Source organism: Panthera pardus, unplaced genomic scaffold (assembly GCF_024362965.1).
Source record: "Panthera pardus isolate Hobbes unplaced genomic scaffold, ASM2436296v1 HiC_scaffold_27, whole genome shotgun sequence".
In the NCBI taxonomy this organism is placed as follows: Eukaryota; Metazoa; Chordata; class Mammalia; order Carnivora; family Felidae; genus Panthera; species Panthera pardus.
The window spans coordinates 118339897-118362322 of record NW_026526843.1 but is presented as its reverse complement, the minus strand read 5'-3'; the positions used below and the strand labels follow the sequence as shown (position 1 = coordinate 118362322).

At 59.4% G+C, this 22426-nt stretch overlaps 1 protein-coding gene across 1 annotated transcript; it reads right to left on the bottom strand.

Moving 5' to 3' along the window:
- Positions 1-6797: 6797 nt before the first annotated feature.
- Positions 6798-17653, bottom strand: SHOX (short stature homeobox). The gene is made up of 5 exons (XM_053891853.1): positions 16417-17653; positions 13165-13373; positions 9407-9464; positions 9240-9328; positions 6798-7685 (listed from the first exon to the last, which is right to left on the bottom strand). The coding sequence occupies exons 1-5, from the start codon at positions 16694-16696 to the stop codon at positions 7440-7442; spliced, it is 882 nt and encodes a 293-aa protein (XP_053747828.1). The 5' UTR covers positions 16697-17653; the 3' UTR covers positions 6798-7439.
- Between the last annotated feature and the right edge of the window lie 4773 nt (positions 17654-22426).

Sequence of the window (22426 nt, the reverse complement as noted above, 5' to 3'; positions counted from 1 at the left end):
CCGGACTTACAAGGTACTAGTTACCCTCCACAGGACCCAGAAGCAAGCTTCCTCCCCCACCAGGAAGGAAACTCGTTAGCCGCCTTAATGGGTCTGCTCAGTGCACAGGACGATACTGCTTTATATTTGAACTGCTTTGGGGGCGCCTCGGTGGCTCAGTCGGTTGGGCGTCTGACTTGGGCTCAGGTCACGATCTCACGGTCTGTGACTTTGAGCCCCACGTCCGGCTCTGTGCTGACAGCTCGGAGCCTGGAGCCTGCTTCGGATTCCGTGTCTCCCTCTCTGTCTCTCTCTGTCTCTCCCTCGCTCACGCTCTGTGTGTGTGTCTTTCTCTCTCAAAAATAAACATTAAAAAAATTATATTTCGGGGCGCCTGGGTGGCGCGGTCGGTTAAGCGTCCGATTTTGGCCAGGTCACGATCTCGCGGTCCGTGAGTTCGAGCCCCGCGTCAGGCTCTGGGCTGATGGCTCGGAGCCTGGAGCCTGTTTCCGATTCTGTGTCTCCCTCTCTCTCTGCCCCTCCCCCGTTCATGCTCTGTCTCTCTCTGCCCCAAAAATAAAAAAATAAAATAAAAAAAAAAAAATTATATTTCAATTGCTTTCTCACGGCCGCATGGCAAACCTTGTTTCCCGTCTGGACACATCTCTTCCGCGGTGCATTTGTGCGTAAGATCGCACACCCATCACGCCTACTTACACGGCGACAGATTCTGTCTTTGGCCTTTTTAATTTCATAGGGAGACGGATGGCTCCAGTCAGCGAGCGTCCTTTGACGTCTTGAGCACAGGATAACACTTACATCTCACGGCAGAAACAGTAATAGAGGAAACAACTTGACAACACGGGTTTACTGCGTGTGCTACGGGTCCCCGTGAATCTCTACGTGAAGATCTGCAGATTTTAACCCAACGTGCTCACGGAAGCAGGTGAGGTTCCATTGTTTTAAAATCCAAAGCTAATTCTCCATGGTTTTAGGTAAACGCTCTACACAAAGGATACTGAAAGTGAAAGGCTCCACTTTAACCAACGTGGGGAGAGAAACCCACAAATGAACCACCACACGCACGGCCACACGTGGAAACTAACCGGACGTGTCCACATACACTCAGTATTCGTCTTTATTCTGAGAATCTCCACGTTCCAAGGAAAGAAATCAAGGCATGTTTTTAAAAACTCACTAGTGCTGGATCACGTAGGGACTTCAGCCACGGGGGTGACCGATGTTACTTCCCTTGGCTGTGCCTCCTTTCGAGCATAGATCCGTTGGTGAAATCTCAAACCAGTTTATTTTCCCTGACAACTGCCCCCTGCAAGATTTGGAGAGCTCGTGTGTGTGTGTGTGTGTGTGTGTGTGTGTGTGTGTAACATACGCTCCCGGCCAGCTCGCGGTTTTTCCTTTCTCGGTATATCCCTCTCCTTCCCCCTGCCGCCCGTGGTTGAATACGAAAGTCAGACGCCCCAGCAGAAGCCCCAGAAGCCCGGAAAGGAAAACGCGTCTGCGGGAGGCAACGTCAATGTGCTTTCCTGTTCCATTTAGGGATTTCGTAACTGGGGGTAAGACACGGTTATCCGAAAACCCCTCGGCTCATTCGTCTGTGTGTGCAAATTAAAATATTCCAGTATATATTTGAAATATATATATATTTATATAGTGTTCTGGTTCAAGAAAAGTCTGCAGCAGAAACCACAGAAAAATCTGAAACGGATTCAAGATTCTCTCCAGGTCGGACTCCGTTTCAAAGGGAAGGGGGCCCCCAAATATGTTTGACACCAGGAACAGATCCGCTGAACACAGACGGACGTTTACGGTCATGTGAACCACAGAATATCTGCTCCGACTACGTTCCCAGCAAAGCCACAGGGGGAGTCCACAGGTGTCAAACTGGGCTGCATTTACCCCCAAAGGACAAGAGGTTTCCAGAAGCCAGGGGTGCAGATTTCAGACAGGCTGATGGGGAACCCCGTCAGGGACCACACACCCTGGGGTCATGCACAGGACGTGACCTCTGTTCGGTGACCTCGGTCCCCGTCACCTGACAAACCCCACTTTCTTCCTTCCTGCAGGACAGGAACGGGTCTGTGGGAGGGAGCTGCGGGTGTGGACCGGTTTTGTGGCATGCGGGCCACAAAAGAGAAAGGAAACGTTGAGGCTGGAGGGTCAGCAGCAGAGAGCAAGTCGTCCAAGTCTCCTCCGTGGCTGGAGGAGGAGAACCTGGGTGCACGGGACTTTCGCACCTGTCTGTGGGCTCGCCCCCCTGCCCTGCACAGAGAGACCCCCCCAGCCCGCCCGGGCAGCCATGGTGCCAGTGTCTCAGGGATGGCTTCACCCAGCCCACGTCTGCCCTGCCCTGGGTCCACACATGTGGTTTCTATCCGTTCTGGGAACCCGCGAGTGCGGCTAAGTCAGGTCGTTAACTTTCCTTCACATAAGGAGATAAAAAGCCAAGGCCAAAAAATGTTCTCATCTTGAAAGCTTGATTTTTTCCCCCATTCATTCTTTTTCTTTCTTTCTTTCTTTTTTCCAAAATGACTCAACCATCGTTGCAATGCCGAGGTGGTCCCTCCTTATACCGTCCCGCGAGAAAAGAAAAAAAAAATTAAAATTGGAAACCCAAAACCAACATCCTCGGGCTTCTCAGAAATGCCTCCACGGTCATCCCAACCTTCTGAGTTGATTCAAAATGGGGATTTTTTTTCTTTGTTTCTCTTCCTTTCCCCAGCGTCTGGGAGGATGTGGACTTGGATAGTAAAAAGCTAGGAAAAGGTACACGTCCATAAGGGGGTGTTGGTTACAGGAGCAGAAATCAGAGGCCACTGAAAACCCGGGAGACGGGTGCCAGACGCGAGCCGGAAATACACAGACACACACTTCTGTGTGGACGAGAAAACAACGCTCTCTTTCCAGCCCCGGCCCACACCTGCATGTTGCAAGGAGCCCGCCTCAGGGGAGGGGGGGTGGAGAGTGGAGAATTTTTTTTAACACTTGAATACAAATATTTATAAGTTTATTTATATCTCCGTTTGACAAGATGTACATTCATACTATATGGTTTGACAAAATACACTTTGTAACTAGAACTAAACGTGAGAACATTTCATGTTACCAACCTGCAAGCATGGCCAGAAAAGCCCCTCCTGCATGGTTTCCGCCCACCGCCACCCCCCAGCCCCACGATAGCAGAGGGATACAGGTTTTCAAGACCGCTGGTTTGGGAAAGCTTCTGTTACTTCTTTTCGTTGGAGCGATCCCTGAACGCGTCTGTAGGTCCAGACAAAGCTCGTATGCATAACCCAAACGCTGTGGCTGTGCCGTAAATCCTAGTCGCTCCTCATAATTCGGGGGCGGGAGGGGGAAAGGGGAGGGGGGAAAGCAAGAGGCTTAAAAAATATAAAAATAAATGCAAGGCAATGTCAAATTTACACTCACCATAATTAAAATAGCACATATTTATGAACTTTCAACCAAAAAAAAAAAAAAAACCAAAGGCAATAAATAACACATCCACATACATCCAAAGTCAAAAAGCAGAGAACCTTGCCTCCCTCTGATGCCACCTCAACCTACAACGGGGCTCGGTTATCAAACTATCACCTTTCAATAAATAGCACGCTTAATAGCTTTGAAAGTTGATATTTTCTACATTCTTCAGCTGATTTCTCATTAAATATCAAATTTCAATAAAACATTTATAAATTGCATCAAGTTTTCACGTGTATTGAAAACAAAACAAAACAAAAAGTCAGCATATCCCTAAGCTAATTTTTTATAAATTTCAATAAATTAGGCACCAGGTTTTAAAACTTGTCAACTGAACAGACCTCCCCCTCCTCCCCAACCTCCGAAACTCGGGGCAAGGAAGGGGCAAAGTGCCTGAAAATGTTGGGTCCTTGTGCTCAGCTCTGTGCCCCGGTAAAAATTCCCAGGAAAAGGGGCTTGTACCTTGAGGAAAATTAAGGGATTAGATTGGAAGCCAAGTGTGGGAGCAGAGAAGGCTGGGGTGTCCCTTGCATCGCGACCAGGGGGGTGGCCGTGAGCTCGCACACCAGTGCCCAACGTGCTCCTGGTTCCACTTTAAACACCCACATGTCCCCCCATGGCACAGACCACAGATGCTCGTGGCCAAGGACACAAGGAAGCCCACACCTGGAACTCAGACTTGCAGGGAGTGGAGGCAGCCACAGTGCCCAGCTTTCATTGCAGCGAGGTGTGGGGACAGTCCTTGCCCCAGGAGATCAGGGGGCATTTGAGGCTCTGAAGGCCCCCCCCACCCTCGAGCACGGATGCCAACCCAATTAGCTGATGGACGCGGCAACGCGTCAGAACACGTGCTCCAGACTGGCTTGCTTTTCCCGTAAGTGATTCAGGAACCCCGTTGGGCCCAGTGCTCGATTCTGTCAGAGTGAAGAAAGTCACCATGTGGATGCCCCATACAGACAAGAAGAAAAGGACATCCCCGTGCCTCTGAACCAGCAATGCTGGGTAGCCGTGCTTCCCCAAGCACGCAAGAGCCACACACATCATCCGTAGAGTATGCCCAGCACCCCAGATCCAGAAACTCCAGAACCTTCCCCAGTGACGTCATCGGTCGCGGTTTCCCAGACACACAACCCAAGGAAGGAAAGATGGAATTCGTAACAAAGGTCCAAGAGAGCAGCAACATCTTACAAGAACTCCGTTTTGCCACAGCGGGCGATTTCCGTCCTGACAGTACTCTTTGGCCAAGGTTTCAGAAAAAGAAAAAGCATCCTGGGGCTGACGCCTCCTCGCGAAGTGGGCCCGGCCCGGCAGAGCCGGGTGGATATGGGAACCAGCCCGCGGCTCACCCCGTGCGCCCGCGGGCACCCTCTGTAGGTCTGACAAACCCGATAGTCTGCCTACAGCTGCGTCAACACGCAACCCTGCCCAACGTGCTTTCCAGGTGACATTTCCCGCTGTGAGCAAGGCGCTGTTGGGATGTCCCACGAATGACTTTGAAAGGGATCCTGGTTTGAGCAGAAAAACAGCAACGACAGCCCAGAAGCATCCGTTTCATGCGTGTCATTTTTCTGACGCCCTGTCCCAGTTCTGCACCATGTGCACGCCCCCGGGTGATGCCACGGCCCCGGGGTGACGGGCCGGCACACCTAGACCCACACGAGGATTAGGTGACCCCCGTCCAGCACGTCCTGGGTGCCATCAGCACAACCGGAACTGGAAGCTGCAGACCCCATGTCTTGTGCTCACGTGGAGGGAGTTTTCTGGGGCGGAGGGAGTGGTCTGTGAAGAGTGTATTTAGGCAAAAATTTTGTAAGCTTTTTCAAACAAACAAGAAAATACGGATGCACACGCTTTACCTGGAACCTTTGCCAAGTGTTACATTTTCGGATCAATGCCACTAGCTTTAAAAGGTTGGAAATGCGCTGTTTGCGTGGAAAGGAAAATTCAAGCTTTGTAGGACCTCCCGTTTTGTTTTTTTGTTTTTTTTGTTTTTATTCACAGCTGTTTGAAAGCAAAACTGAACATTTCAGGCAAACTCTGCGTCGCCGTGAACGTCTGACATAAAAAGTTGCAAGTGATTTAAAAATACTGACCTTGCTTTCTCTGTCTTGCTCTGTCATTTTAGAGCTTTACTAAAATTTCAGGGTGGGGAAAAAGTCGGAGGGGCCTTTCGGTTCCTATAAAGAATTTCAGATGACAGAAATGAGACGCGTCCAAACGTGTCTGCATCTCAGCCCCGTGGAAAGGTAGAAAACGTTTCCTTGCCCGGAAGGAAACGTTTTCTGTCTCGTGAAGAAAATATACCAAAGTTCGGGGATAAGGAAAGACAGCCGCCAAGGCCAAATCCGGAAAGAGCGAAACGTCTTTTGGACACAGGATGAATGCGTGCACACTGATGGAGAAAGCCGCTTCCGTCTGGGCAGCCCTCGGCGACTAAGGCAAAAACACAGGCGTCTCTCCGAGGTAGACAAGCCCAGCCCTGGTGCGTGGCCCCCGGAGCCCACGCAGGGCCCGCAAAGCGCCTCGCCCGAAACTCGGGTGCATCGCTGGGGACCCCGAGCCCTGTGGCTACACCCTTTCAAGCGACTTTCCTATCCCATGCCACCTGCTCAACTAACTCGCCGTGTGGTGCTTACACAACGCGGCCGGGAGGGGGGCCTGGGGGAGGGACTCAGGGAGAAACAAAAAAGAAAAGACAAGGAGAAGTAGAACCTGGGACCTCGGCTACAAAACACTGTCTTCAAACTCGCTGCCCGGAGGACGTCACTCACTCTTCCCTTCTCAGAAACAGCTCAGCCAGCAGCGTCACATCCTGACAGGCCCCCGGTCTTGCTCGGCCCACGCCAGACACCCCCCCTCGGGTTTGGCGATGGGCCCCCAGTCGGCCGGGCCCGCAGCATGCAGGAGGAGGGGAATGCCCTTGGAATTCCGAAGCTGACGGGGTCAAGAGTGCACGGCTATTTTTTTTTTAAATCTATAATATTTACAGTATTGCACTTAATGCATTTCACCAAAGTTAATGCTGCATCAGTATCATACCTTAAAACCACCCGCCCCTGTGTCTCTATGCAAGTTATTTGCGTCTGAATTCTGTAAAACAGCAAAAAAAAAAAAAAAAAAAAAATCATCAATTCGGGAATCAAATGCTGGAAAAGTTATAAAGTCGCCTGTACTATGGCACAAGGAATCCTAAACTCGGTGCTTTGGGGCCAAACATGTGCGTGAAGACCGTGCTCGTCATTCAGGTTCAACCCCCTCCCTCCCCCCCCCAAAAAAAAACGGTCCCAACCTGGGAGAACCAGGTCTCCCCCACCCCCACCCCACCTTGTGGAGGTCCTCAGACGCGGTTCCTTATTGCTGCAGAGTATGGCCCCTGCCTGGCAGGCGAAAGTCCACATTGAAATCCATACCCGTCCTGAACCTCCTCAGACGAAAAAGCAAGTTCGTGGCAGTGAATAAGAGTGTTGGTATCTTCAGCGGAGACCAGCCCCAGACCTTTTGTTTAATAGACTCTAAGATCTTCCAAAGGCGAGTAGGAAGCCACATGCACAGGGTAGGAACGCCGCCGGCAGCACAGGGGCGCACTGGGGCGCACAGGAGCGCACGGGGGCGCACAGGAGCGCGCGGGGCGCACAGGGGCACACAGGGGCTCCCGGTGGCGCAGGGTCCCAGGAAGTGCAGACAGCGCGGCAAAGGGCTGGGTGGTCTGAGCGTCACCTGCGTTCTTCCGCACAGTCTCTGCGAGGGTCTGGCGGGGTCGTGAGGGCCCCGGAAGGCCCCCTCCCTAGGCCAGTGGTGGGCCCCACCCCGGGCTGCCCCGAGCGGGGAGGCCGCTGCCCCAGGGCCCGCGCGCTCGCTGCAGGGCGTCCGTGCGAACCTTCGGGGGGCGCGGAGGGGGCGCGTGCAGGACGCAGCGTGGGCGGGGTCGTGGGGCCGGGGCCGGGCGCGGGGCGGGCGGTGGGTCAGAGCCCCAGGGCCTCGGCGTGCTTCCGCGCCTTGAGCCGCAGGTCGGCGATGCTGGAGTTTTTGCTGTTGCTTTTGGCGGCGGCGGCCACGACGGCGGCGGCGGAAGCCGACTCGGCCAGGGACGCGATGGGCAGCCCGAAGGGCGGCGGCGGGAACATCAGGTAGGGCGCGTGCGCGGCCAGGTGCGGGTGCAGGTGCGGGTGCGCGTGCGCGACGCCTTCCAGCTGGAGCTGTGCCTGAACCTGGGCGGGCAGAAGGCGCAGTTAGGCCTTGTGTGCAACGGGACGGACCCTGGGGCGTCCGTTTCTGGGGAGTCGTAGCCCCCTGCCCCCACCCCGGGGACCACCATCGACTCCTCTGCGCCAGCCGGGAGCGGGGGGGGGGGGGGGGGGGGTCGCAGCTGTGCTCCTGGCACGCGTGTCCGCGGAGGGCACTGGCTGCTTTGCGCCGTGGGAGCTGGAGAATCTGAACAGAGCCCGGCACCCACCCACCCCCACCCTCCCGGTGGCGCCCACGCCCCTGTCCTCGCCAACATCCCAGTGTCTGCGGCTGGTTCCCCTCCTCACGGGAAGCTCAACTTCTCTGAACTTGTGACTTGTCCCCACTCGACCTCTGGACTGCGGGGTGCTGGCCTCCTCTTACCCCCCTCCCCCGCGGGACGCCTCTGAATCCCCCCCCCCACGCCCCAACAGCCTCATTGCAGTATAGCCTCAGGGCGGACCCCACTCTGGGCTGCATTGCAGGTCGTGTGAAGAGACTGCCCTCCCTGGGGAAAGACGTGTGCCCAGGCGTGGAGTGGGTGAGGCCAAGCAAGAGAGGGACGCAGGCCCTTACCCAGCGCAGGCGCCGCCCTGGACTCCCTTCGCGTTTGGGCACCTTGAGTCTGACGGCACAAGGCGCCAGCGCCCCGCTCTGGCTAAGGGCCCTGTTTATTGACCCCTCACCACCTCTACCCGCGCCCTAGCTGACCCACAGAGGCCCGTAGCAAACACAGGTCCAAATACAACCCCAGGCCTGCTCCCTGGAGCAAAGCCGTGCAGGGCGCGTGGTGAACACGCCTCCGCTCTGCCCACAGCACCCCAGCTCCGCCAGCCCCTGCGCTCACATATTCCCCCAAGGTGGGGCCCCAACCCGCGCGCCCCCAGGTCCCGCGCTGGCTGGCGCGAGTCCGGGGCATGTGCGCCCTGCGCTCTCGCCCGGGCGCCCGCGCCTCGCCCCAGGCAGGTTCCACCATCCACCGGTAGCTGCTCCGGAGCAGAAGGCAGCCCTCGGGGGGTCTCCGGAAACCCTAGACGCCCATGCCAGGCAGCCCTCAGCGCTGGGGCCTCCCGACTCCACTTGGAGCCAAGCCCCGATGACCCGGGCTCTGAGGTGGAGAGGGAGGCCCAGGTACAGGAGAGGGGCGGGGGACGCAGACACCTCACTTGAGGCGTGGGGCAGGCGAGGTAGGGGGCTGGGTGTAGACGCAGGGGCTCCGGGCCAAGTACACCATCTTCACGCCCCACCCCCAGCCAGGCCGCCTGGGTGGGTGGGATTTTTTTTTTTTTTCACTCCGATTTGATTTTTGTAAAATTGTGTTTGGGTTTAAACCCTAGCCCTCCCCAAGGTGACTCTTGGAGTTTTACAGTGTGATTTTAATACGTGCCAACGGCTCCATAAATGCCCCCTTGTAAAAGCGCCAGCCTTTCTTCCGCGGGGGCGGGAGCGGCGGGGGGGGGGGGGGAGGAGGCAGGACGCCAGGGAGGCGGGGAGGTGGCGGGCCCCCGCGCGGCTCAGAAGGAAGGAAAACGGGCTACCTGTTGGAAAGGCATTCGGAGGGCGCCCATGTTCACGTAGGGGGCCACCCTGCAGGCGTCCAGGTGGCTGGCGGTGCCCAGGATAACGCCTGCAAGGGGAAAAGAGGAGCCGTGAGGGCCGCCGAGGTCCTCCCGTGTCTGCACGCGCTCCCCACCTCCGCACCCACCTTTATGCATCTGGTTCTCTTGCTTCCGGCACTTAGCTCTCCGGTTCTGGAACCAAACCTGAGGACAGAACAGAGACACGCGCGCAGCCCCGTGAGCCCGCCGGCCTCTTTCCCCCCAGGAGGCTAGGCGCACGGCGGCGCGCGCTCTGGTGCCAGGACACCAGGGTCGCAGTCGGGCTCCCTCCCGCCCCAGCCACCCCCCCCCCCCCCACACACACACATAGCTGGCCACCTAGAGCTGCGGATTCCCAAAGTCGATTCTGAGCCCTGCCTGTGTCCCCCCCAAGTGAGGATCCTTGACGGCTCATGTATTTAAAGCAGAGAAGTGCGCGCCAGGACGGCGGGGTGGATTCGAGAACTTTCCAGGAGCAGTGGACGCCCTCTTCCACTCTGCCAGGCCCCGGGAGCGCCTGATCGTCCTGCTCGGAACCTTAGGGGCGCACAGACGCATAAAGAGCTTCCAATACGACCCCCCCGCAATTCGGGACAATTCGGGACACCCTGAGTCCAGAACCCTCCGCGTCCCCAGTGTCCCTCATGCCCTCCTTGGAAGCCTGGAGGGTCCCAGTTAACAGTACGGACTCCTCAGCGTCCTGGATCCGGAAACACCGGGTCACCCCGACGACTGCGGCCACCGGCCTCTCTCGCAAAATGTCTCATTCTTGGAGAAAGGGTATCCGCGGAACCTTCCCCAGTTCAGCTCGATTCGCAGGCCTGATGTCAACATTTTGGAGCAAAGGACGCCCCACCAAAGTCCCCCCACCTCGTCCAGACAGCCCTGGTTCTTGAACCCCGTGGCCCCCAAGCTGTGCCTGCGGAAATCTGGAGGCCCCTCCGTGCGGTTTTAGCAGCTGATTGTTCCTGACTGGCTTTCTCCCGCAGCTTCCCTGCCGCCCTCACTGGCACAGTTGTTGCAATGACATCAGGGGCCTCGCGGAATAATTAGCACAAAGAAAGCCTTCCGTTTGGCCAAACCGCCCGGACAGCTCGGCCCCGCTGCCCCCGACCCTGCACGGGGGAACCTCACCAAACCCGGGAGGCCAGACCCAGCGGAGACTGTAAGAAACCTTCACTCTTCCTTCCCAGACTCTTCTGAGACAGCCTTTTATCCACGGCTGAGCCACCGCCCGCCCGTTTGAATCGGCCTTTCCGGAAGGCTCGAAAAGCTCGGCCCCCGCCAGGCTACATACGGGGAGCTTGGGAAACTTTCAGCCTGTTCCCCGAAAAGCAGTCCCAAAACGGTCCCTCCGACCCACCCACCCAGCAAGGTGGGCCGCACCAAGTTTCACTCCCGTATACAATCCCTGAGTCCGGAGCCGTCCTCCCCGCACAACCCGGGGCGGTCCAGACGGCACGACTGCACCCCGGGGGGGCCCCTCCGGGGCTCCTCCCTCTCCTTGGGGTGCCCTACTCGGTCCTCAGAGGGGAGACCCAAACCAGGCGCAGGAGACAGCAAATTCTGCACCCACCCCCCCACCAAGGGCATTTTTCAAAACCAGAATCCCATTTAAACGTGGAAAGAAAGCTGTTCTCCCTTCAGCAGGGGTGGGGGGCGGGTGGGTGGAAATAACATTACGATGAATAAAAGTGATGAATTAGCCACTGCGTGAAGCGATAATAAATCAGTCTTGGGGTGATTCACGATCAATTCGAATTAGTCCTGAATATGCTAAGGAGAGCTCAGTGCACTGGTTAAACACTTATTTCTTCATTAAGGACCAGTCACTGATTTCTTTCACAAACGCTGTAATCTGATTTCCTTTTGATTTCCATTACAGACAGTGAATAATGACATTTAATTTAGCTCTGCGCCATAAACCCAAAGATATTTGTTGTAATTAAATTACCGCCTGGTCCTGCGCGTGGTCTCATAACTTTCGATTATAACCCTGACAGCTGGGTGATACGAGGTCCCAGTACACGACTAAAAATAAAAGGTTAATAAGGACCAGCGTCCGTAGGATCCCCAATTTATGTACAGCAGATTTCCGCACTAAATTGAAACTCTACCTTCCTAACGGCACGGGACGGGCTGTGCCCAAAAGGGACGACCCAGACGGTTCAGGCACAGGAACAAAACACAGCTCCTTCCTGACCCCCTGCCTTCGCCGCCCGCCCCCTCGCCCTGGGCGCGCTGACCCATTCGTTTTAACTAATTGATTTTTACGAGCCCCTTTCCCCCTGGTGTTGATTCCCTGACTCTGTTCCCCGTGGCCCGCACAAAATTGTCTCTCCCATCCCCGTGTTTGTTTTTATTATTATTTGCAGTCGTTAAGTTTTAATTCACCTCTGGATGGACAGCCACTCGCGTCCCTTCTCCTCCTCCACACAAACGCCCACCCCCCAGCCCCCCCCCCCCTTGATTTTAGGGTTTTCTCAAGAGCTGCAGACACACGAGAACCAGTTTTCTGCCGGTGGGTCCCTCCTGCTAAGGTGCTGCGTGTAATAGACTGCTCAAAGAAATAGTGTAGAATTAAATTACAAGTAATTTATTTTTATAGAAACAGTACATCAAGGCCTGGGAGATATTACAGATCCCAGGCAGAAAGACACCGGGAGATAACATAAAAGTTGATGTCCCCCTCAGCGAAAGTTTAATCTTTTCATTAATTTATAGGGGGAATGCCTATCCATCTTGCCCGAGAAAGGTGGCCAGCGGGGAAGCCACTCTGGGCCCTGCCAGCCGCCTCCCCGTGCGGGGCCGCTGATGCCCAAACGCACCGGACGCCCCCTGCCCCCGCGGGGGGGGGGGGGGACAGGGGGGCCAGAGCTGCTGTGCGCCTGGGTCCCACCTCGCAAGGAGGCTCTGTCCCCGCTGGCTGTAGCCTAGAGCCGGCCCTACACGATTGCCTTGCAATCCTAAGAAACCCTTCCCTCTGCAGCCACACGGAAACGCAGAAGGGGGCTGGGGACCAAAAACAATTTTCTTTTCCAAATTAAAGATTTCGTAAGACACTATCTATACCACACGTTTGTGTTTTCGTTTGGAAAGTAAACTCGGGGGAGGGTGGGGACTGGTGTTTGAACGTGTTGATTTTCCAACCCAACGGGGGAAACCCGTGCGTTCAAAGCCCTGCGCTTTTTTTTTTTCTCATGCCCCCCCCCTCCCCGTTTGGCAATATTAATTCCGTGTATTTAAAACCAGTCCCCAGAGCCCCGGGGATGCTGACCCCTTCTTCTCTCCGCCTGGCGCGCTGCTGTCGTGCCCAGAACCGTGAGGAAGGACGGGAACCTTCCAGGCCCCGGGCTCCCAGACGGGGTCAGCATTTGGAGGACGCGAGCGGGAGTGAGTTTTTGCTACCGTGCCCCAAAAAGGCATAAATAAATTTAGCCTAGCGGCTTGCCACAGCGTCCCCTCCGCGCACGTGCCGCGCACGCCCAGGGCCCCCGCAGACACTGGCTCGCCAGATGGGGCTTTATGAATTCATGCGCCCGCGCCCCCGCCCCCCGCCCGCGCCCGAGCTAATCCGGCCCCGCGCGGGCATCAGCCGCGCTCATCAAGATGCCCGTGTGCGCGACTCCCCCCACCTGGCCCCTCGCCTCCCCTCCCTGGAGGGCAAGGGAGGAGGCTGGGGGCCGCGGAGAGGAGCTGTGCAAAGAGGTGAGGTCAGATCCCAGTGCCTGAGCACCTCCAGGTGGGGAGGGCGACCGGCTCAGGCGGGGCACGCGCCCTGGGTGCGAAGTGTGCGACCTGCGCGCACGCGAGGGCCCTGGGCGTCTCTGAGAGGCTCTGCGCTTCGGGGCTGGGGGGCTCCTACCTGCACGCGCGCCTCCGAGAGCCCCAGGCGCTGGCTGAGCTCCTCGCGCATGAAGGCGTCGGGGTAGTGGGTCTCGTCGAACAGCCTCTCCAGCTCGTTGAGCTGCTCCAGCGTGAAGTTGGTGCGGCTGCGCCTCTGCTTGAGCTTCGTCTGCCCGTCCTCGTCCTCGGACTTGACGTCCTCGCGCTTCTCCTTGCACTCGTAGATGCCTGCGGGGGCAGCGGGGGGCGCAGGGCTGAGGGCGCAGGGCTCCCCGGGCCGCCCCCGCCCTCCCCGTCTGCCCAGAAACAGCCGCGCTGCGCGGAGGTGCAGGACCCGGCGAGCACCGCGTGCGCGCCTGCGGACGAAGGGGCCCCGGCAGGCAACGCGCCCTGACTGCCTGACCAGCCCACCCCTACCCAGGGCTGCGTCAGGTCGATAAAGCGGACTCGAGGGGCAACCCACGCTGTTTGGTAATAACTCGGGCATTGGCGGTGCTGAATTTCTCGGCCTAATCTCGGAATGGTTTCCTCAAGGTTCCCCTTTGCGCCTGTTGACATATGGACATAGCCACATAGCTTAATCTCTCTCTCTCTCTCTCTCTCTCTCTCTCTCTCTCTCTCTCTCGGAGTGGGGTGCGAAATATTATTTTAAGTCAAACAAGTTTGGGCAGAATCGCCCTAGTGTGGGTCCCGCGAAGGGCACCGGGCGCACCAGCCGGGTAAGAGCCTCCCTCCCCACGCGGGTGGATCTGGGCCGTGCGGGCCCCTCCCTGGCCTCTTTTCTCACACCCTCAGCTCAGCCCGGTGCCTGGGGGCGCACCGCTGAGCAAGGTCCCCAAGCTTACTGGCCTCCCGCTGCCCTCTGTCACCTACATCCAGCGATGGGGCACACAGCCACCAGGGCACCAAGCCTGGCACTTTCTTACTCCAAAAATTAGGAGAGCGTCTGTGTTTCCTGGCGGAGGGGACGGTAGGGGGCTAAGCGGCAGGCAGTTATAAGGCCAACATTGGGAGTCTAACTGGAGACCTTGCCTTCCCACCTGCAGCAAAGGCAGCCCAGAAATTGAAAATAACGTGATCACCCCAAAGCCCGGCTGGCGGGAGCCGTGCCTCCCGGGCCCCCTGTGTCTCCCTGTGCTTTCCCTCCATCACAGATCGTGCCGGGCACAGCCACAGAGCACCTCCGTGCCCTCCTGACTTGGCCCCGGTGCCCAGAAGGGGCTAGCCTTCAGGAGGCCCGCCCCAGGACCGCAGTCCTGAAGGTCTGGAGGCAGCACGCACAGAAGGCCTCTCCGTACCTCAGCCTGGAGCCTCGCCAAGCGGGAAGACGCGAAGCAGCCGTGGGGACAGGGGACACCCCCAGGGATCCCCGAGCCGGCCGGACACCAGAAGCCAAGCCCTGAGTCTGCCCGACAGCCTTCCCTCAGGCCTTCTGAGCACGGGTCGCGGAACCCCAACTTGGCTTTGAAATCCCCTTTTGCCTCCGGAAAGCGTTACATGTGCAAACCAGCACCCCATTTCTGCCCCCACCGCGAATCCTGTCCTGGAGGCAGCCCTGATCCTTCCTTCCCTTCCTGTCCCTGAAGTCTGGCCCCAGGGACGGATCCCAGCTGAGCAGCTGGCCTTCAAAGGCCTTGAGAACCCAGGGCGGGCTCTGCAAAATCCACAGCTCGGCGGGACAGGCCGTGCAGGAGCCCAGGACCTCCGGGTTTCTGCAGGAACCCGAAGGTCTCCCACACCACACGGCTCAAGCACCAGGGACGTCAGTCCTGGGTGCTGGAAACCTCTGACCTTACGTGTGGGCCCGGAGTGGCGTGTCCAGCCAGGCCGTGTCTCCGTGAAAGCAACCTCTGCATGAATTGCATGTGCCCTGCGGGGTGGGGGGCTGAACCCCAAAGTAAGACAGGCCGGGGCCGAGCGTCCCCAGGCCGCCGGCGGTCAGGGGCTCATGTCTAAGCCTCCAGCTTCCCTGGGTCGAGGCCTCAGAAAGATATCTGGGGCATCCCCACGGTCTCAAGGCCGCGGCCCAGACCTCTGCCATTCAGAGATCCCAAGTGTGGGGTCCCAGCGACCAGGACGCAGGGGCTTCACGGGGCAGGGCTGGCGGGGGTGGTGAGGAATGTCCTCCGTAGGGAGGCCCTCCTGACCTCCCCCAACGCTGACACCGTGTGCACCAGGGGGCGAAGCCGCTGTGTTTCCTCTTTGCAATGAAATATAGGCATTCGTAACAGTTTTACGCTGTGCCCCCGCCCAGAGAAATCCAGCCAATTTTACGCCACTGATTTGCCGCTGCTGGTTGCCCTGTTTGTACGGAGACACCCCCCCCCCGTTGGGACCACCCCGTGCCCGGCTGGGAGAGCCCCCCAGAAACCCGCCGGTTCCCCTCCTCCCCCCCCCCCCTCCCATTCAGCAACAGGGCGAACCGCGGCGAACGTGGCTGGAAAAGCAGGAAGGAAGGAGGCCCAGGACGCGGTCCGCCCCGCAGCAGGGCCGGCTGTCCTCTCACAGCCTGGGGTCGGGAGGCCCCGCGCGCAACGGCCATGACCTTCCCGGGAATCCTTCCCTCCGCGTCCAGACCCCGGCCACCTGCGGGCACGCGAGTGGTTTTAATTTGCAGGCCCGCGTCAGCTCCGGGTTCAAGGGGGAAAGTTTCCCCTAAGAGAAAACTGAGCAGAGAGGTTCAGCGGGCGCAGGACGCAACGCTCCCTCCGGGACCAGCGGCCGGCGCGTCCTCAGCGCCGGCCCAAGTCGGACGCTGGGGCAGCGGGGGACGCTGGGCGCTGGGAGAGACGCCTGGGATCTGTCGTGTGTGCGCTTGGGAGCAGACACTAGACAGCCTGGCGGGCGGGCGGGTGCGCACCCAGCGGCCCTACGGCCGACCCGGCTGTTCGGGCTCGTCGGCCCGATGGACTCCGACCCGGGACAGTTCCCGCGGCGACGCCCGGCGCAAGGGCGCCGGGGAAGCCGGCCCGCCAGCAGCGCGCGGCCCCGGCCCCGGCCCTCGCTCGCTCGGCTTCCCTGCCTCCCTTCCTCTCTGGCTCCGCCGCCGCGTCTTGGCGTCTCCTTCCTTTCTTACGAAAACACTGGCGACGGGTGGCCGGGGCCTTTGCGTGCGAGCGTGGCCGTACATTCAGAGTTGGGGGCGGAATTCTGGGCGAGCCGCGGCCCCCGGGGCCTCCCCGCGCGCCGGGCCAGGGCCAGGCCCGCAAGCGCGGCGGCGAGGAGACGCCGTCCCCGGGAGGGGCGCCCAGCCGCGCCCCGGCGAGCTTACCTTCCGCAGCCCTCCCCGTGCCGAACTCTTTCAGTTTGTCCTTGTCGCTGTCCACGTGGTCCTTAAACAGATGCACCGGGCAGTGGCCGCTGCCCTCCGTAAGGTCCTGGAGGCTGGACTCCGAGCTCCCCAGCTCCCGGGAGCGCGCCAGTCCGCTTTCCAAAACTTCCCTGTACGTGATCGAATCCTTCTTGCCGCCGCCGCCGCCGCCGCCGCCGCCGCCGCCCTCCTTGCTTTTCTGGTCAAAAGATTTGGATACAAAAGCCGTGAGTTCCTCCATGGCTGCCCGGGGGCTGCGGGGTCCGCGGGGGGCGCGGCGGGTCTGGCCGGGAGCCGGGCTGAGGTCCGCACGCCTCCCCGCGCGGAGAGGACTGTCCGTGTGAGGGTAGATCCCTTCTGGTGTTATTTATGCCTTTCAACTTGAGATCTCACTATTTATACACCGCTACCTCGGCCCAGCCCCCCGCGCTCCCTGTCTACAGCAATTAGGGCGCCCGGATCGGCGGCGGGCGCACGCAGAGACGCTATCTCTCCCCCACCTCCAGTCCGGCAATTGGCTTTCTTCTCATTTCATCACTGTTTGGCGTCTGTGCACCTCGGTGTGGGGACCTAGAGATCCAATTTTTGCAGGGAGAGGGAGAGAGCGCGCGCGCGCGGGCGGGCGCAGGCGCCGGCGCCCCAAACAGGTACCCGCATCCCCTCAATGGCTGGCGGAAACGAAACTCGAGGAGGAGTTTACGGATGGTCGGGAGGTCCCCGCCGGCCCCGCGCCCCCGGAACGCGTCTCCGCAGGATGGGTCCCCGCGCGGCGACGCGGAGACGCCGAGGGCACCCCGGGCGACGGTGACGCGCGGTCTCACGGACGACGGTCGAGTGCGAGTCGGAGGGAGATGCGGTGGGATTTCGGGCTCGCTGCTGCCGGTGCGCGCGGGGTGGCCGGGACGCGGGCGGAGGGCCGCGGAAGGGGGAGGAAAGGGCCCACGTCGACCCCAGCGTGGACGCCGGAACCTCGGCGGCGGAGGCGGTGGAAAGCGGCTCGCAGACCTCGGAGGAGGGGCCGGCGCGGCGGAGGCCGGGGACCCGGACGCTGCCGGGGGCCGCGGGCGTCTGTGGAGCGCGGGGGTCCACACGCGGAGAAACCCGCGCGTCGTGGGGAGACCTGGTTTGTACACGGCGGCCCCTCGGGCGCGCGTCAGCCCCCGCGCGGCCGCACCCAGAGCCCTGCACTGGACCTGGAGGCCAGGATATTTATTGGGGGGGGGGGGGGGGACTACGTGTACTTGGGGTTGCGCCACGCTGCTCCTCGCTCGCCCCTTCCCACGGCCCCTGTCCAGGGTGCACGGGACGACCTACTCTCTCGAGGGCAACACGAAAGCATTTTACGACCCCGGAAGTCAAACGCGTCCTGTCCGCACAACTCCGTCTGCAAATAAAGTTGACTTTACCCTCTTCCCTCTTTTATCTACAACACCCCCCGCCCCCCCCCAACCCCGGTTCCCCTCCTTGCCCCCTCCCCCACGCCTGAGTGCGGACCAGGCTTCTCGGGGAGCTGAGGGGCAGGTGGGGGGGGGGGGTTGGGGGGGGTCTTGGAGAAGATCCGTGCGCACGTTCCGAAGGCGGCCCCCGCGCGCTGGGTGTGCTAACCGGGACCCGGGATCGGGGTCACCCCCGGCGGTACCCGGGGTTCGCCACGGCCCCGCAGCGCTCTCCTCCGGTTGGAAGGAGAGGGAGACCTTTCTCCGCGGCTCCTGCGGCCTGCGTCCAGGCACTCGGGGTTCGCTGGGGAAGGGGGGGGCTCGATCTGGGAGGGGCTGCGGGTGTCCGACCCTCGCGAGGAGGAGCACAGGGCAAATGGGGGGGGGGGAGAGCGCTTTCCCCCCGCGCCCCTCCGTCCTCCCTCCTTCCTTCTCTCTCCTTCCTTCCCTCCCTCCCTCCTTCCCTCTCTCCTCTTTCCTTCCTTCATTTTTTTCTTTCCTTCCTTCCCTCCCTCCTTCCTTCCTTCATTTTTCTTCCTCCCTTCCTCCTTCCCTCCTTCCTTCTCTCCTTCTCTTTCCTTCCTTCATTTTTTTCTTTCCTTCCTTCCCTCCCTCCTTCCTTCATTTTTCTTCCTCCCTTCCTCCTTCCCTCCTTCCTTCTCTCCTTCTCTTTCCTTCCTTCATTTTTTTCCTTCCTTCCTTCCCTCCCTCCCTCCTTCCTTCTCTCCTCTCCTTTCCTTCCTTCTCTCCTTCTGTCTCGTCCTTCCCTCCCTCCTTCCTTCCTTCTTTCCGTCCCTCCCTCCCTCCTTCCTTCCTTCCCTCCTTCCTTCATTTTTCTCCCTCCCTCCTTCCTTTTCTCCTTCTGTCTCCCCTCCTTCTTTCTTTCATTCCTTCCTTCTTCCCTTCACTCCCTCCTTCCTTCCCTCCTGCCCTTCTCCCTCCTCCCCTCCCTCCCCTCCTTTTCTCCGCCACCCCCACTCTCCCTGCATCCTTCCTCCGGGAGCTGTGCGCCCTGCGCCTCTCCGCGCGGCCGGGGCTGCTGTGTCCCGCGTGCGGCGGCTGGACCCGGGGGCCGCCGCGTCCTCCGGACTTCAAACGCGCAAGGCGAGGAAGCCCTCCCAACTTAACAAACAGGTCTTTGTCACCGCGGCCCTCTAATCAAAGCGGAGGCGCGCACATATCACACAGAATTACAAATAGCCCCTCATGCATTATGCATGCAGCGGGTCGGCGGGGGAGACGCCTAGGGCCCGCGCCCGGAGCGGGGGTGCGCAGGGCGCGCGCGGGTGAGGGCGCAGGGCGGCCCGCGAGTTGACAGCGCTTTCCTGGGGCTGCGGCCCCACCCTCACCCCTGCCACCCTGCGGGGACCAGCCTCCTACCCGACAGGCGTCTGGAGACACCCTCACCCGCCCCCCTTCCTCCCTGCAGAAGGAGCAGAAGAGGCGGAGGTGGGCAGAGGACACAGGGACCTGGGCAGGTTGTGGGAAGGAGGCTCCGGGCCACACCACTTTCTCCAGCTGGGGGGGGGGGGGGGGACAACTTCTTCTCCCACGTGTGCACCTCAGCCCCCCACCAGCCCCAGGTGGGGAAACCAGGTCCCCAGGCTCCTGGGGGTACAAACGTGCCCAGTCTTCCCAGAATCCTTCCTGTCCCTTCTGTACATCCCCAGGGTCCCCGAGGGCAGTGCAAGCTTGGCCCGAGGTTCCTCTGCAGGGGAGGGGGGTTTGAGGAGACCCGGATGGTTGCCCTCTCCTCCTAAGTGAGGTCCCACCCCTACCTAGCGGGGTATCCAGCCCTCCCCCCACCCCCAGGGTCTGGCAGCCTCCAGGACTGTCCCCAACAGGCACCGGATAGGGCCTCTGCATACACAAAGTCCTCAACCCTGAGAAAAACTAACCCCCCCCCAACACTGCTGCAACCCCCGTCTCCTTCCCACCCCACTGCAAACGCGTGGCTTCCCAATAACCCTTCAGAAAAGAAGCACGGCCCACGCTGGGCTCTTGGCTCCCGTGGCAAGGCCTGGCCTGCTCCGGGAGCCGCCGGCCGGGGAGGGGGGCCGCCTGTCCACAGAAGCAAACTTGGTCTTGCCGGGGAGCAAAGAGACAAGGTCCTTCTCCAACTGTTGGGGACCCCGGAGCGTGGGGTCCCCCGAAGCCCCTCCCCTCCCTGGCCCTGAGCCCACAAGGCCCCCTGACATGCTCTCCTTCAAAGACAGAGACCGGAAGATAGCTAGGAGCTGTGTTATTTTTCATAGTTTAGGCAGTGAGTTTTTGTAGCACATATTTGTGCTAATTCAAGACAGCGGCCGAGGGCTCCGGGTGGGCACGCTTTATGGAACGTTGCATTTGCACTTGTGCTCCTGCGTGGCTGCAGGCAGGAGGGGAGGCTGCCCGGGCCTCGGCACAAGGGGCGCCTGTGTGAGCCTCCGTGCACCGCCCCCCCCCCAGAAAGACGAACCAGGAAGGAGAGAGAACAGAGGTTTAAAATCTCACAACGTGTCTCGTGAGAACGTGGGTGCTTCTCTGTCTCCGGTGCGTGTTCTTCTCTCCCCCAACTCGTAAGGGAGAAACGGGTTTCAGGGAAGTTTTCGGATAGAAACGAAAGCACATCCCTTCCTAAAAGACACCAGCAAAAAAGCACAAGAGAATTTGTTGGCTGGGGGGGGGGGGTGGGGGGGGGGAAACCTGCTTTCTGGATGGAAAGACAAGTTCCGAGGTGCAGTCGACCAAATCATGGGCGGCACTCCGGGCCCCTGCACCCCGCTCCCAGAATCCGGGACGGATGCGGGCTGCCCGGGGTCGTGCGCGCCAGGGGCTCCTATCCGTGCTGTTTCCTGCCCGTTGCAGCACAAGGAAACAAAATGCGGTGAAAAGGAAGTAAAAATGCCAGGAGACCTTGTGCTCCGGACGAAGGAAGGGTCCTGGGCAAGTGAGACAAGGTTGGGGGGTCACCGACACGACCCCGCATCTTGGAGGCACCGTGGGGCCTCATGGCCCAAATCCGCCGCGTGCTGTCCTGCCCGCACCAGCCTCCCCTCCTGGCGGGAGAACAGAGAGACCCTGGCCAGCGTGGCCCCAGGAGACCCGCGCCCCCCGAGGCTCAGGGCTCCCCTCTCCCAGCACGCTGCTCCCAGAATCGGGGTCCACTCACACAGCATCGGGCCTTCCTGAATTGTTGCAGACCCCCAACCCCGGGGAGGCGGCCCAGTGCTGGAGGCCAGGCCTGCCCCGTCTGGAGGTGCTGAAGCTTGTGAGCCTCTGTACCCCCTGGGGACCCCGGCGGGCAAGGCACAGGGGTCACGCTTTCTGTCCAGGCCCTGCAGCCCAGCCCGCGTCCCCCCCAGAAACCCAGGAAGAGGGGCCGTGAAGGCACAGCTCACCCTGGCGCCCGGCCGGCCGCGTGCCAACCGGGCCCCCTCCGGGCCGCGCCAGGTGCGGACTGACCCCGGGAGCGGGAGCGGGTGGGGGGGAGGGGCCGGGACAGGGACTCCACAGTTTTCGATCTGACAAAGTGATCTTTTCTGCGTGCGACGTAGGTAAATCGTAACAAACAGAAGCTGCTGTTAAGGGCTCTCTCCTTCTCTCTCACCGTCACCACGCCAGGGGAAAAGGGGGCCATGAATATTCAAATATTTGGTATTTCGTTTACTTAATTAAAAGACGCGGCTCGGATTTTTCACGTGTTACAGCCCAGAAAACACAGGGACCCCTCCCCACCCATGAAATATGTATACGTATCGATCACGAGTGTAGCATTTCACGGACGTCCTCACACATTTCCTAGAGGGGCTCCTCTCCCCCCCCCAACCCCTCCCCCCACCCCCACCTTGCAAATTTAGAAACCTGCATTTGCACACGCCCTCCTTCGCTGGTTATTGATTTACACACACGTCCGGGTTTCAGACGCGGGGCTAGCAGATTTTCATCACGGTGGCCCCGTTAATGCAGCTCCTGAATGTAACTAAATGATCCCGGCCACACGTATGCTACCCCACGGGCCGGATTCGCTCTCTCCTCCCCAGAGAGAGTTTTGCAGGGTCCACCCAGAACGCGTCCTTTCCGCTCTGCTCCTGGGTTGTTGCTGTTGTTTTCCTACTTTGTCTGACTTTGGCTACAAAAGCCCAGAATTCACGTTGTAGGGGAGGGAGTTCCAAGATAGCCCTCAGGAAATGCTGTTTGCTTCTGATGGGATTTTCTTTTTCTTTTCCTTTCTTTCCGGCTTTTCCTTTTTTTTTTTTTTTTTTTAATGTCCTCGCCGTGTACTTTGTAACATATGGTGGGCATTAAAACTCTTTGCTTTCAGATTTAATCGCAGGACCCTTGGTCTCTGTTTTATTGAAGAAAAACATTATTTTTGCGGGGAGCAAAGCAGTCTCTCACCACCGCGACGGACCTCTGAACAGGGCCGTTTTCTGGAAGCCTGGGCCGCACAAACAATGGGGCCAGGCTCTCTGCGATGAATACATTAAGCACCGGCTAAGGCGTGGATTTTGATTTTCGCTCTCCTTTGTGGCTCGGTGCCTCGGCAAGGGGAC

Excerpts from the sequence above, each read along its gene's own strand:
- SHOX (XM_053891853.1), bottom strand. The coding sequence starts at position 16,696 with ATGGAGGAACTCACGGCTTTTGTATCCAAATCTTTTGACCAGAAAAGC. Across the intron at positions 9,465-13,164 it reads TCTCGGAGGCGCGCGTGCAG|GTTTGGTTCCAGAACCGGAG; the intron begins GTAGGAGCCCCC and ends TTCTGTCCTCAG. Across the intron at positions 9,329-9,406 it reads AGAGAACCAGATGCATAAAG|GCGTTATCCTGGGCACCGCC; the intron begins GTGGGTGCGGAG and ends TTCCCCTTGCAG.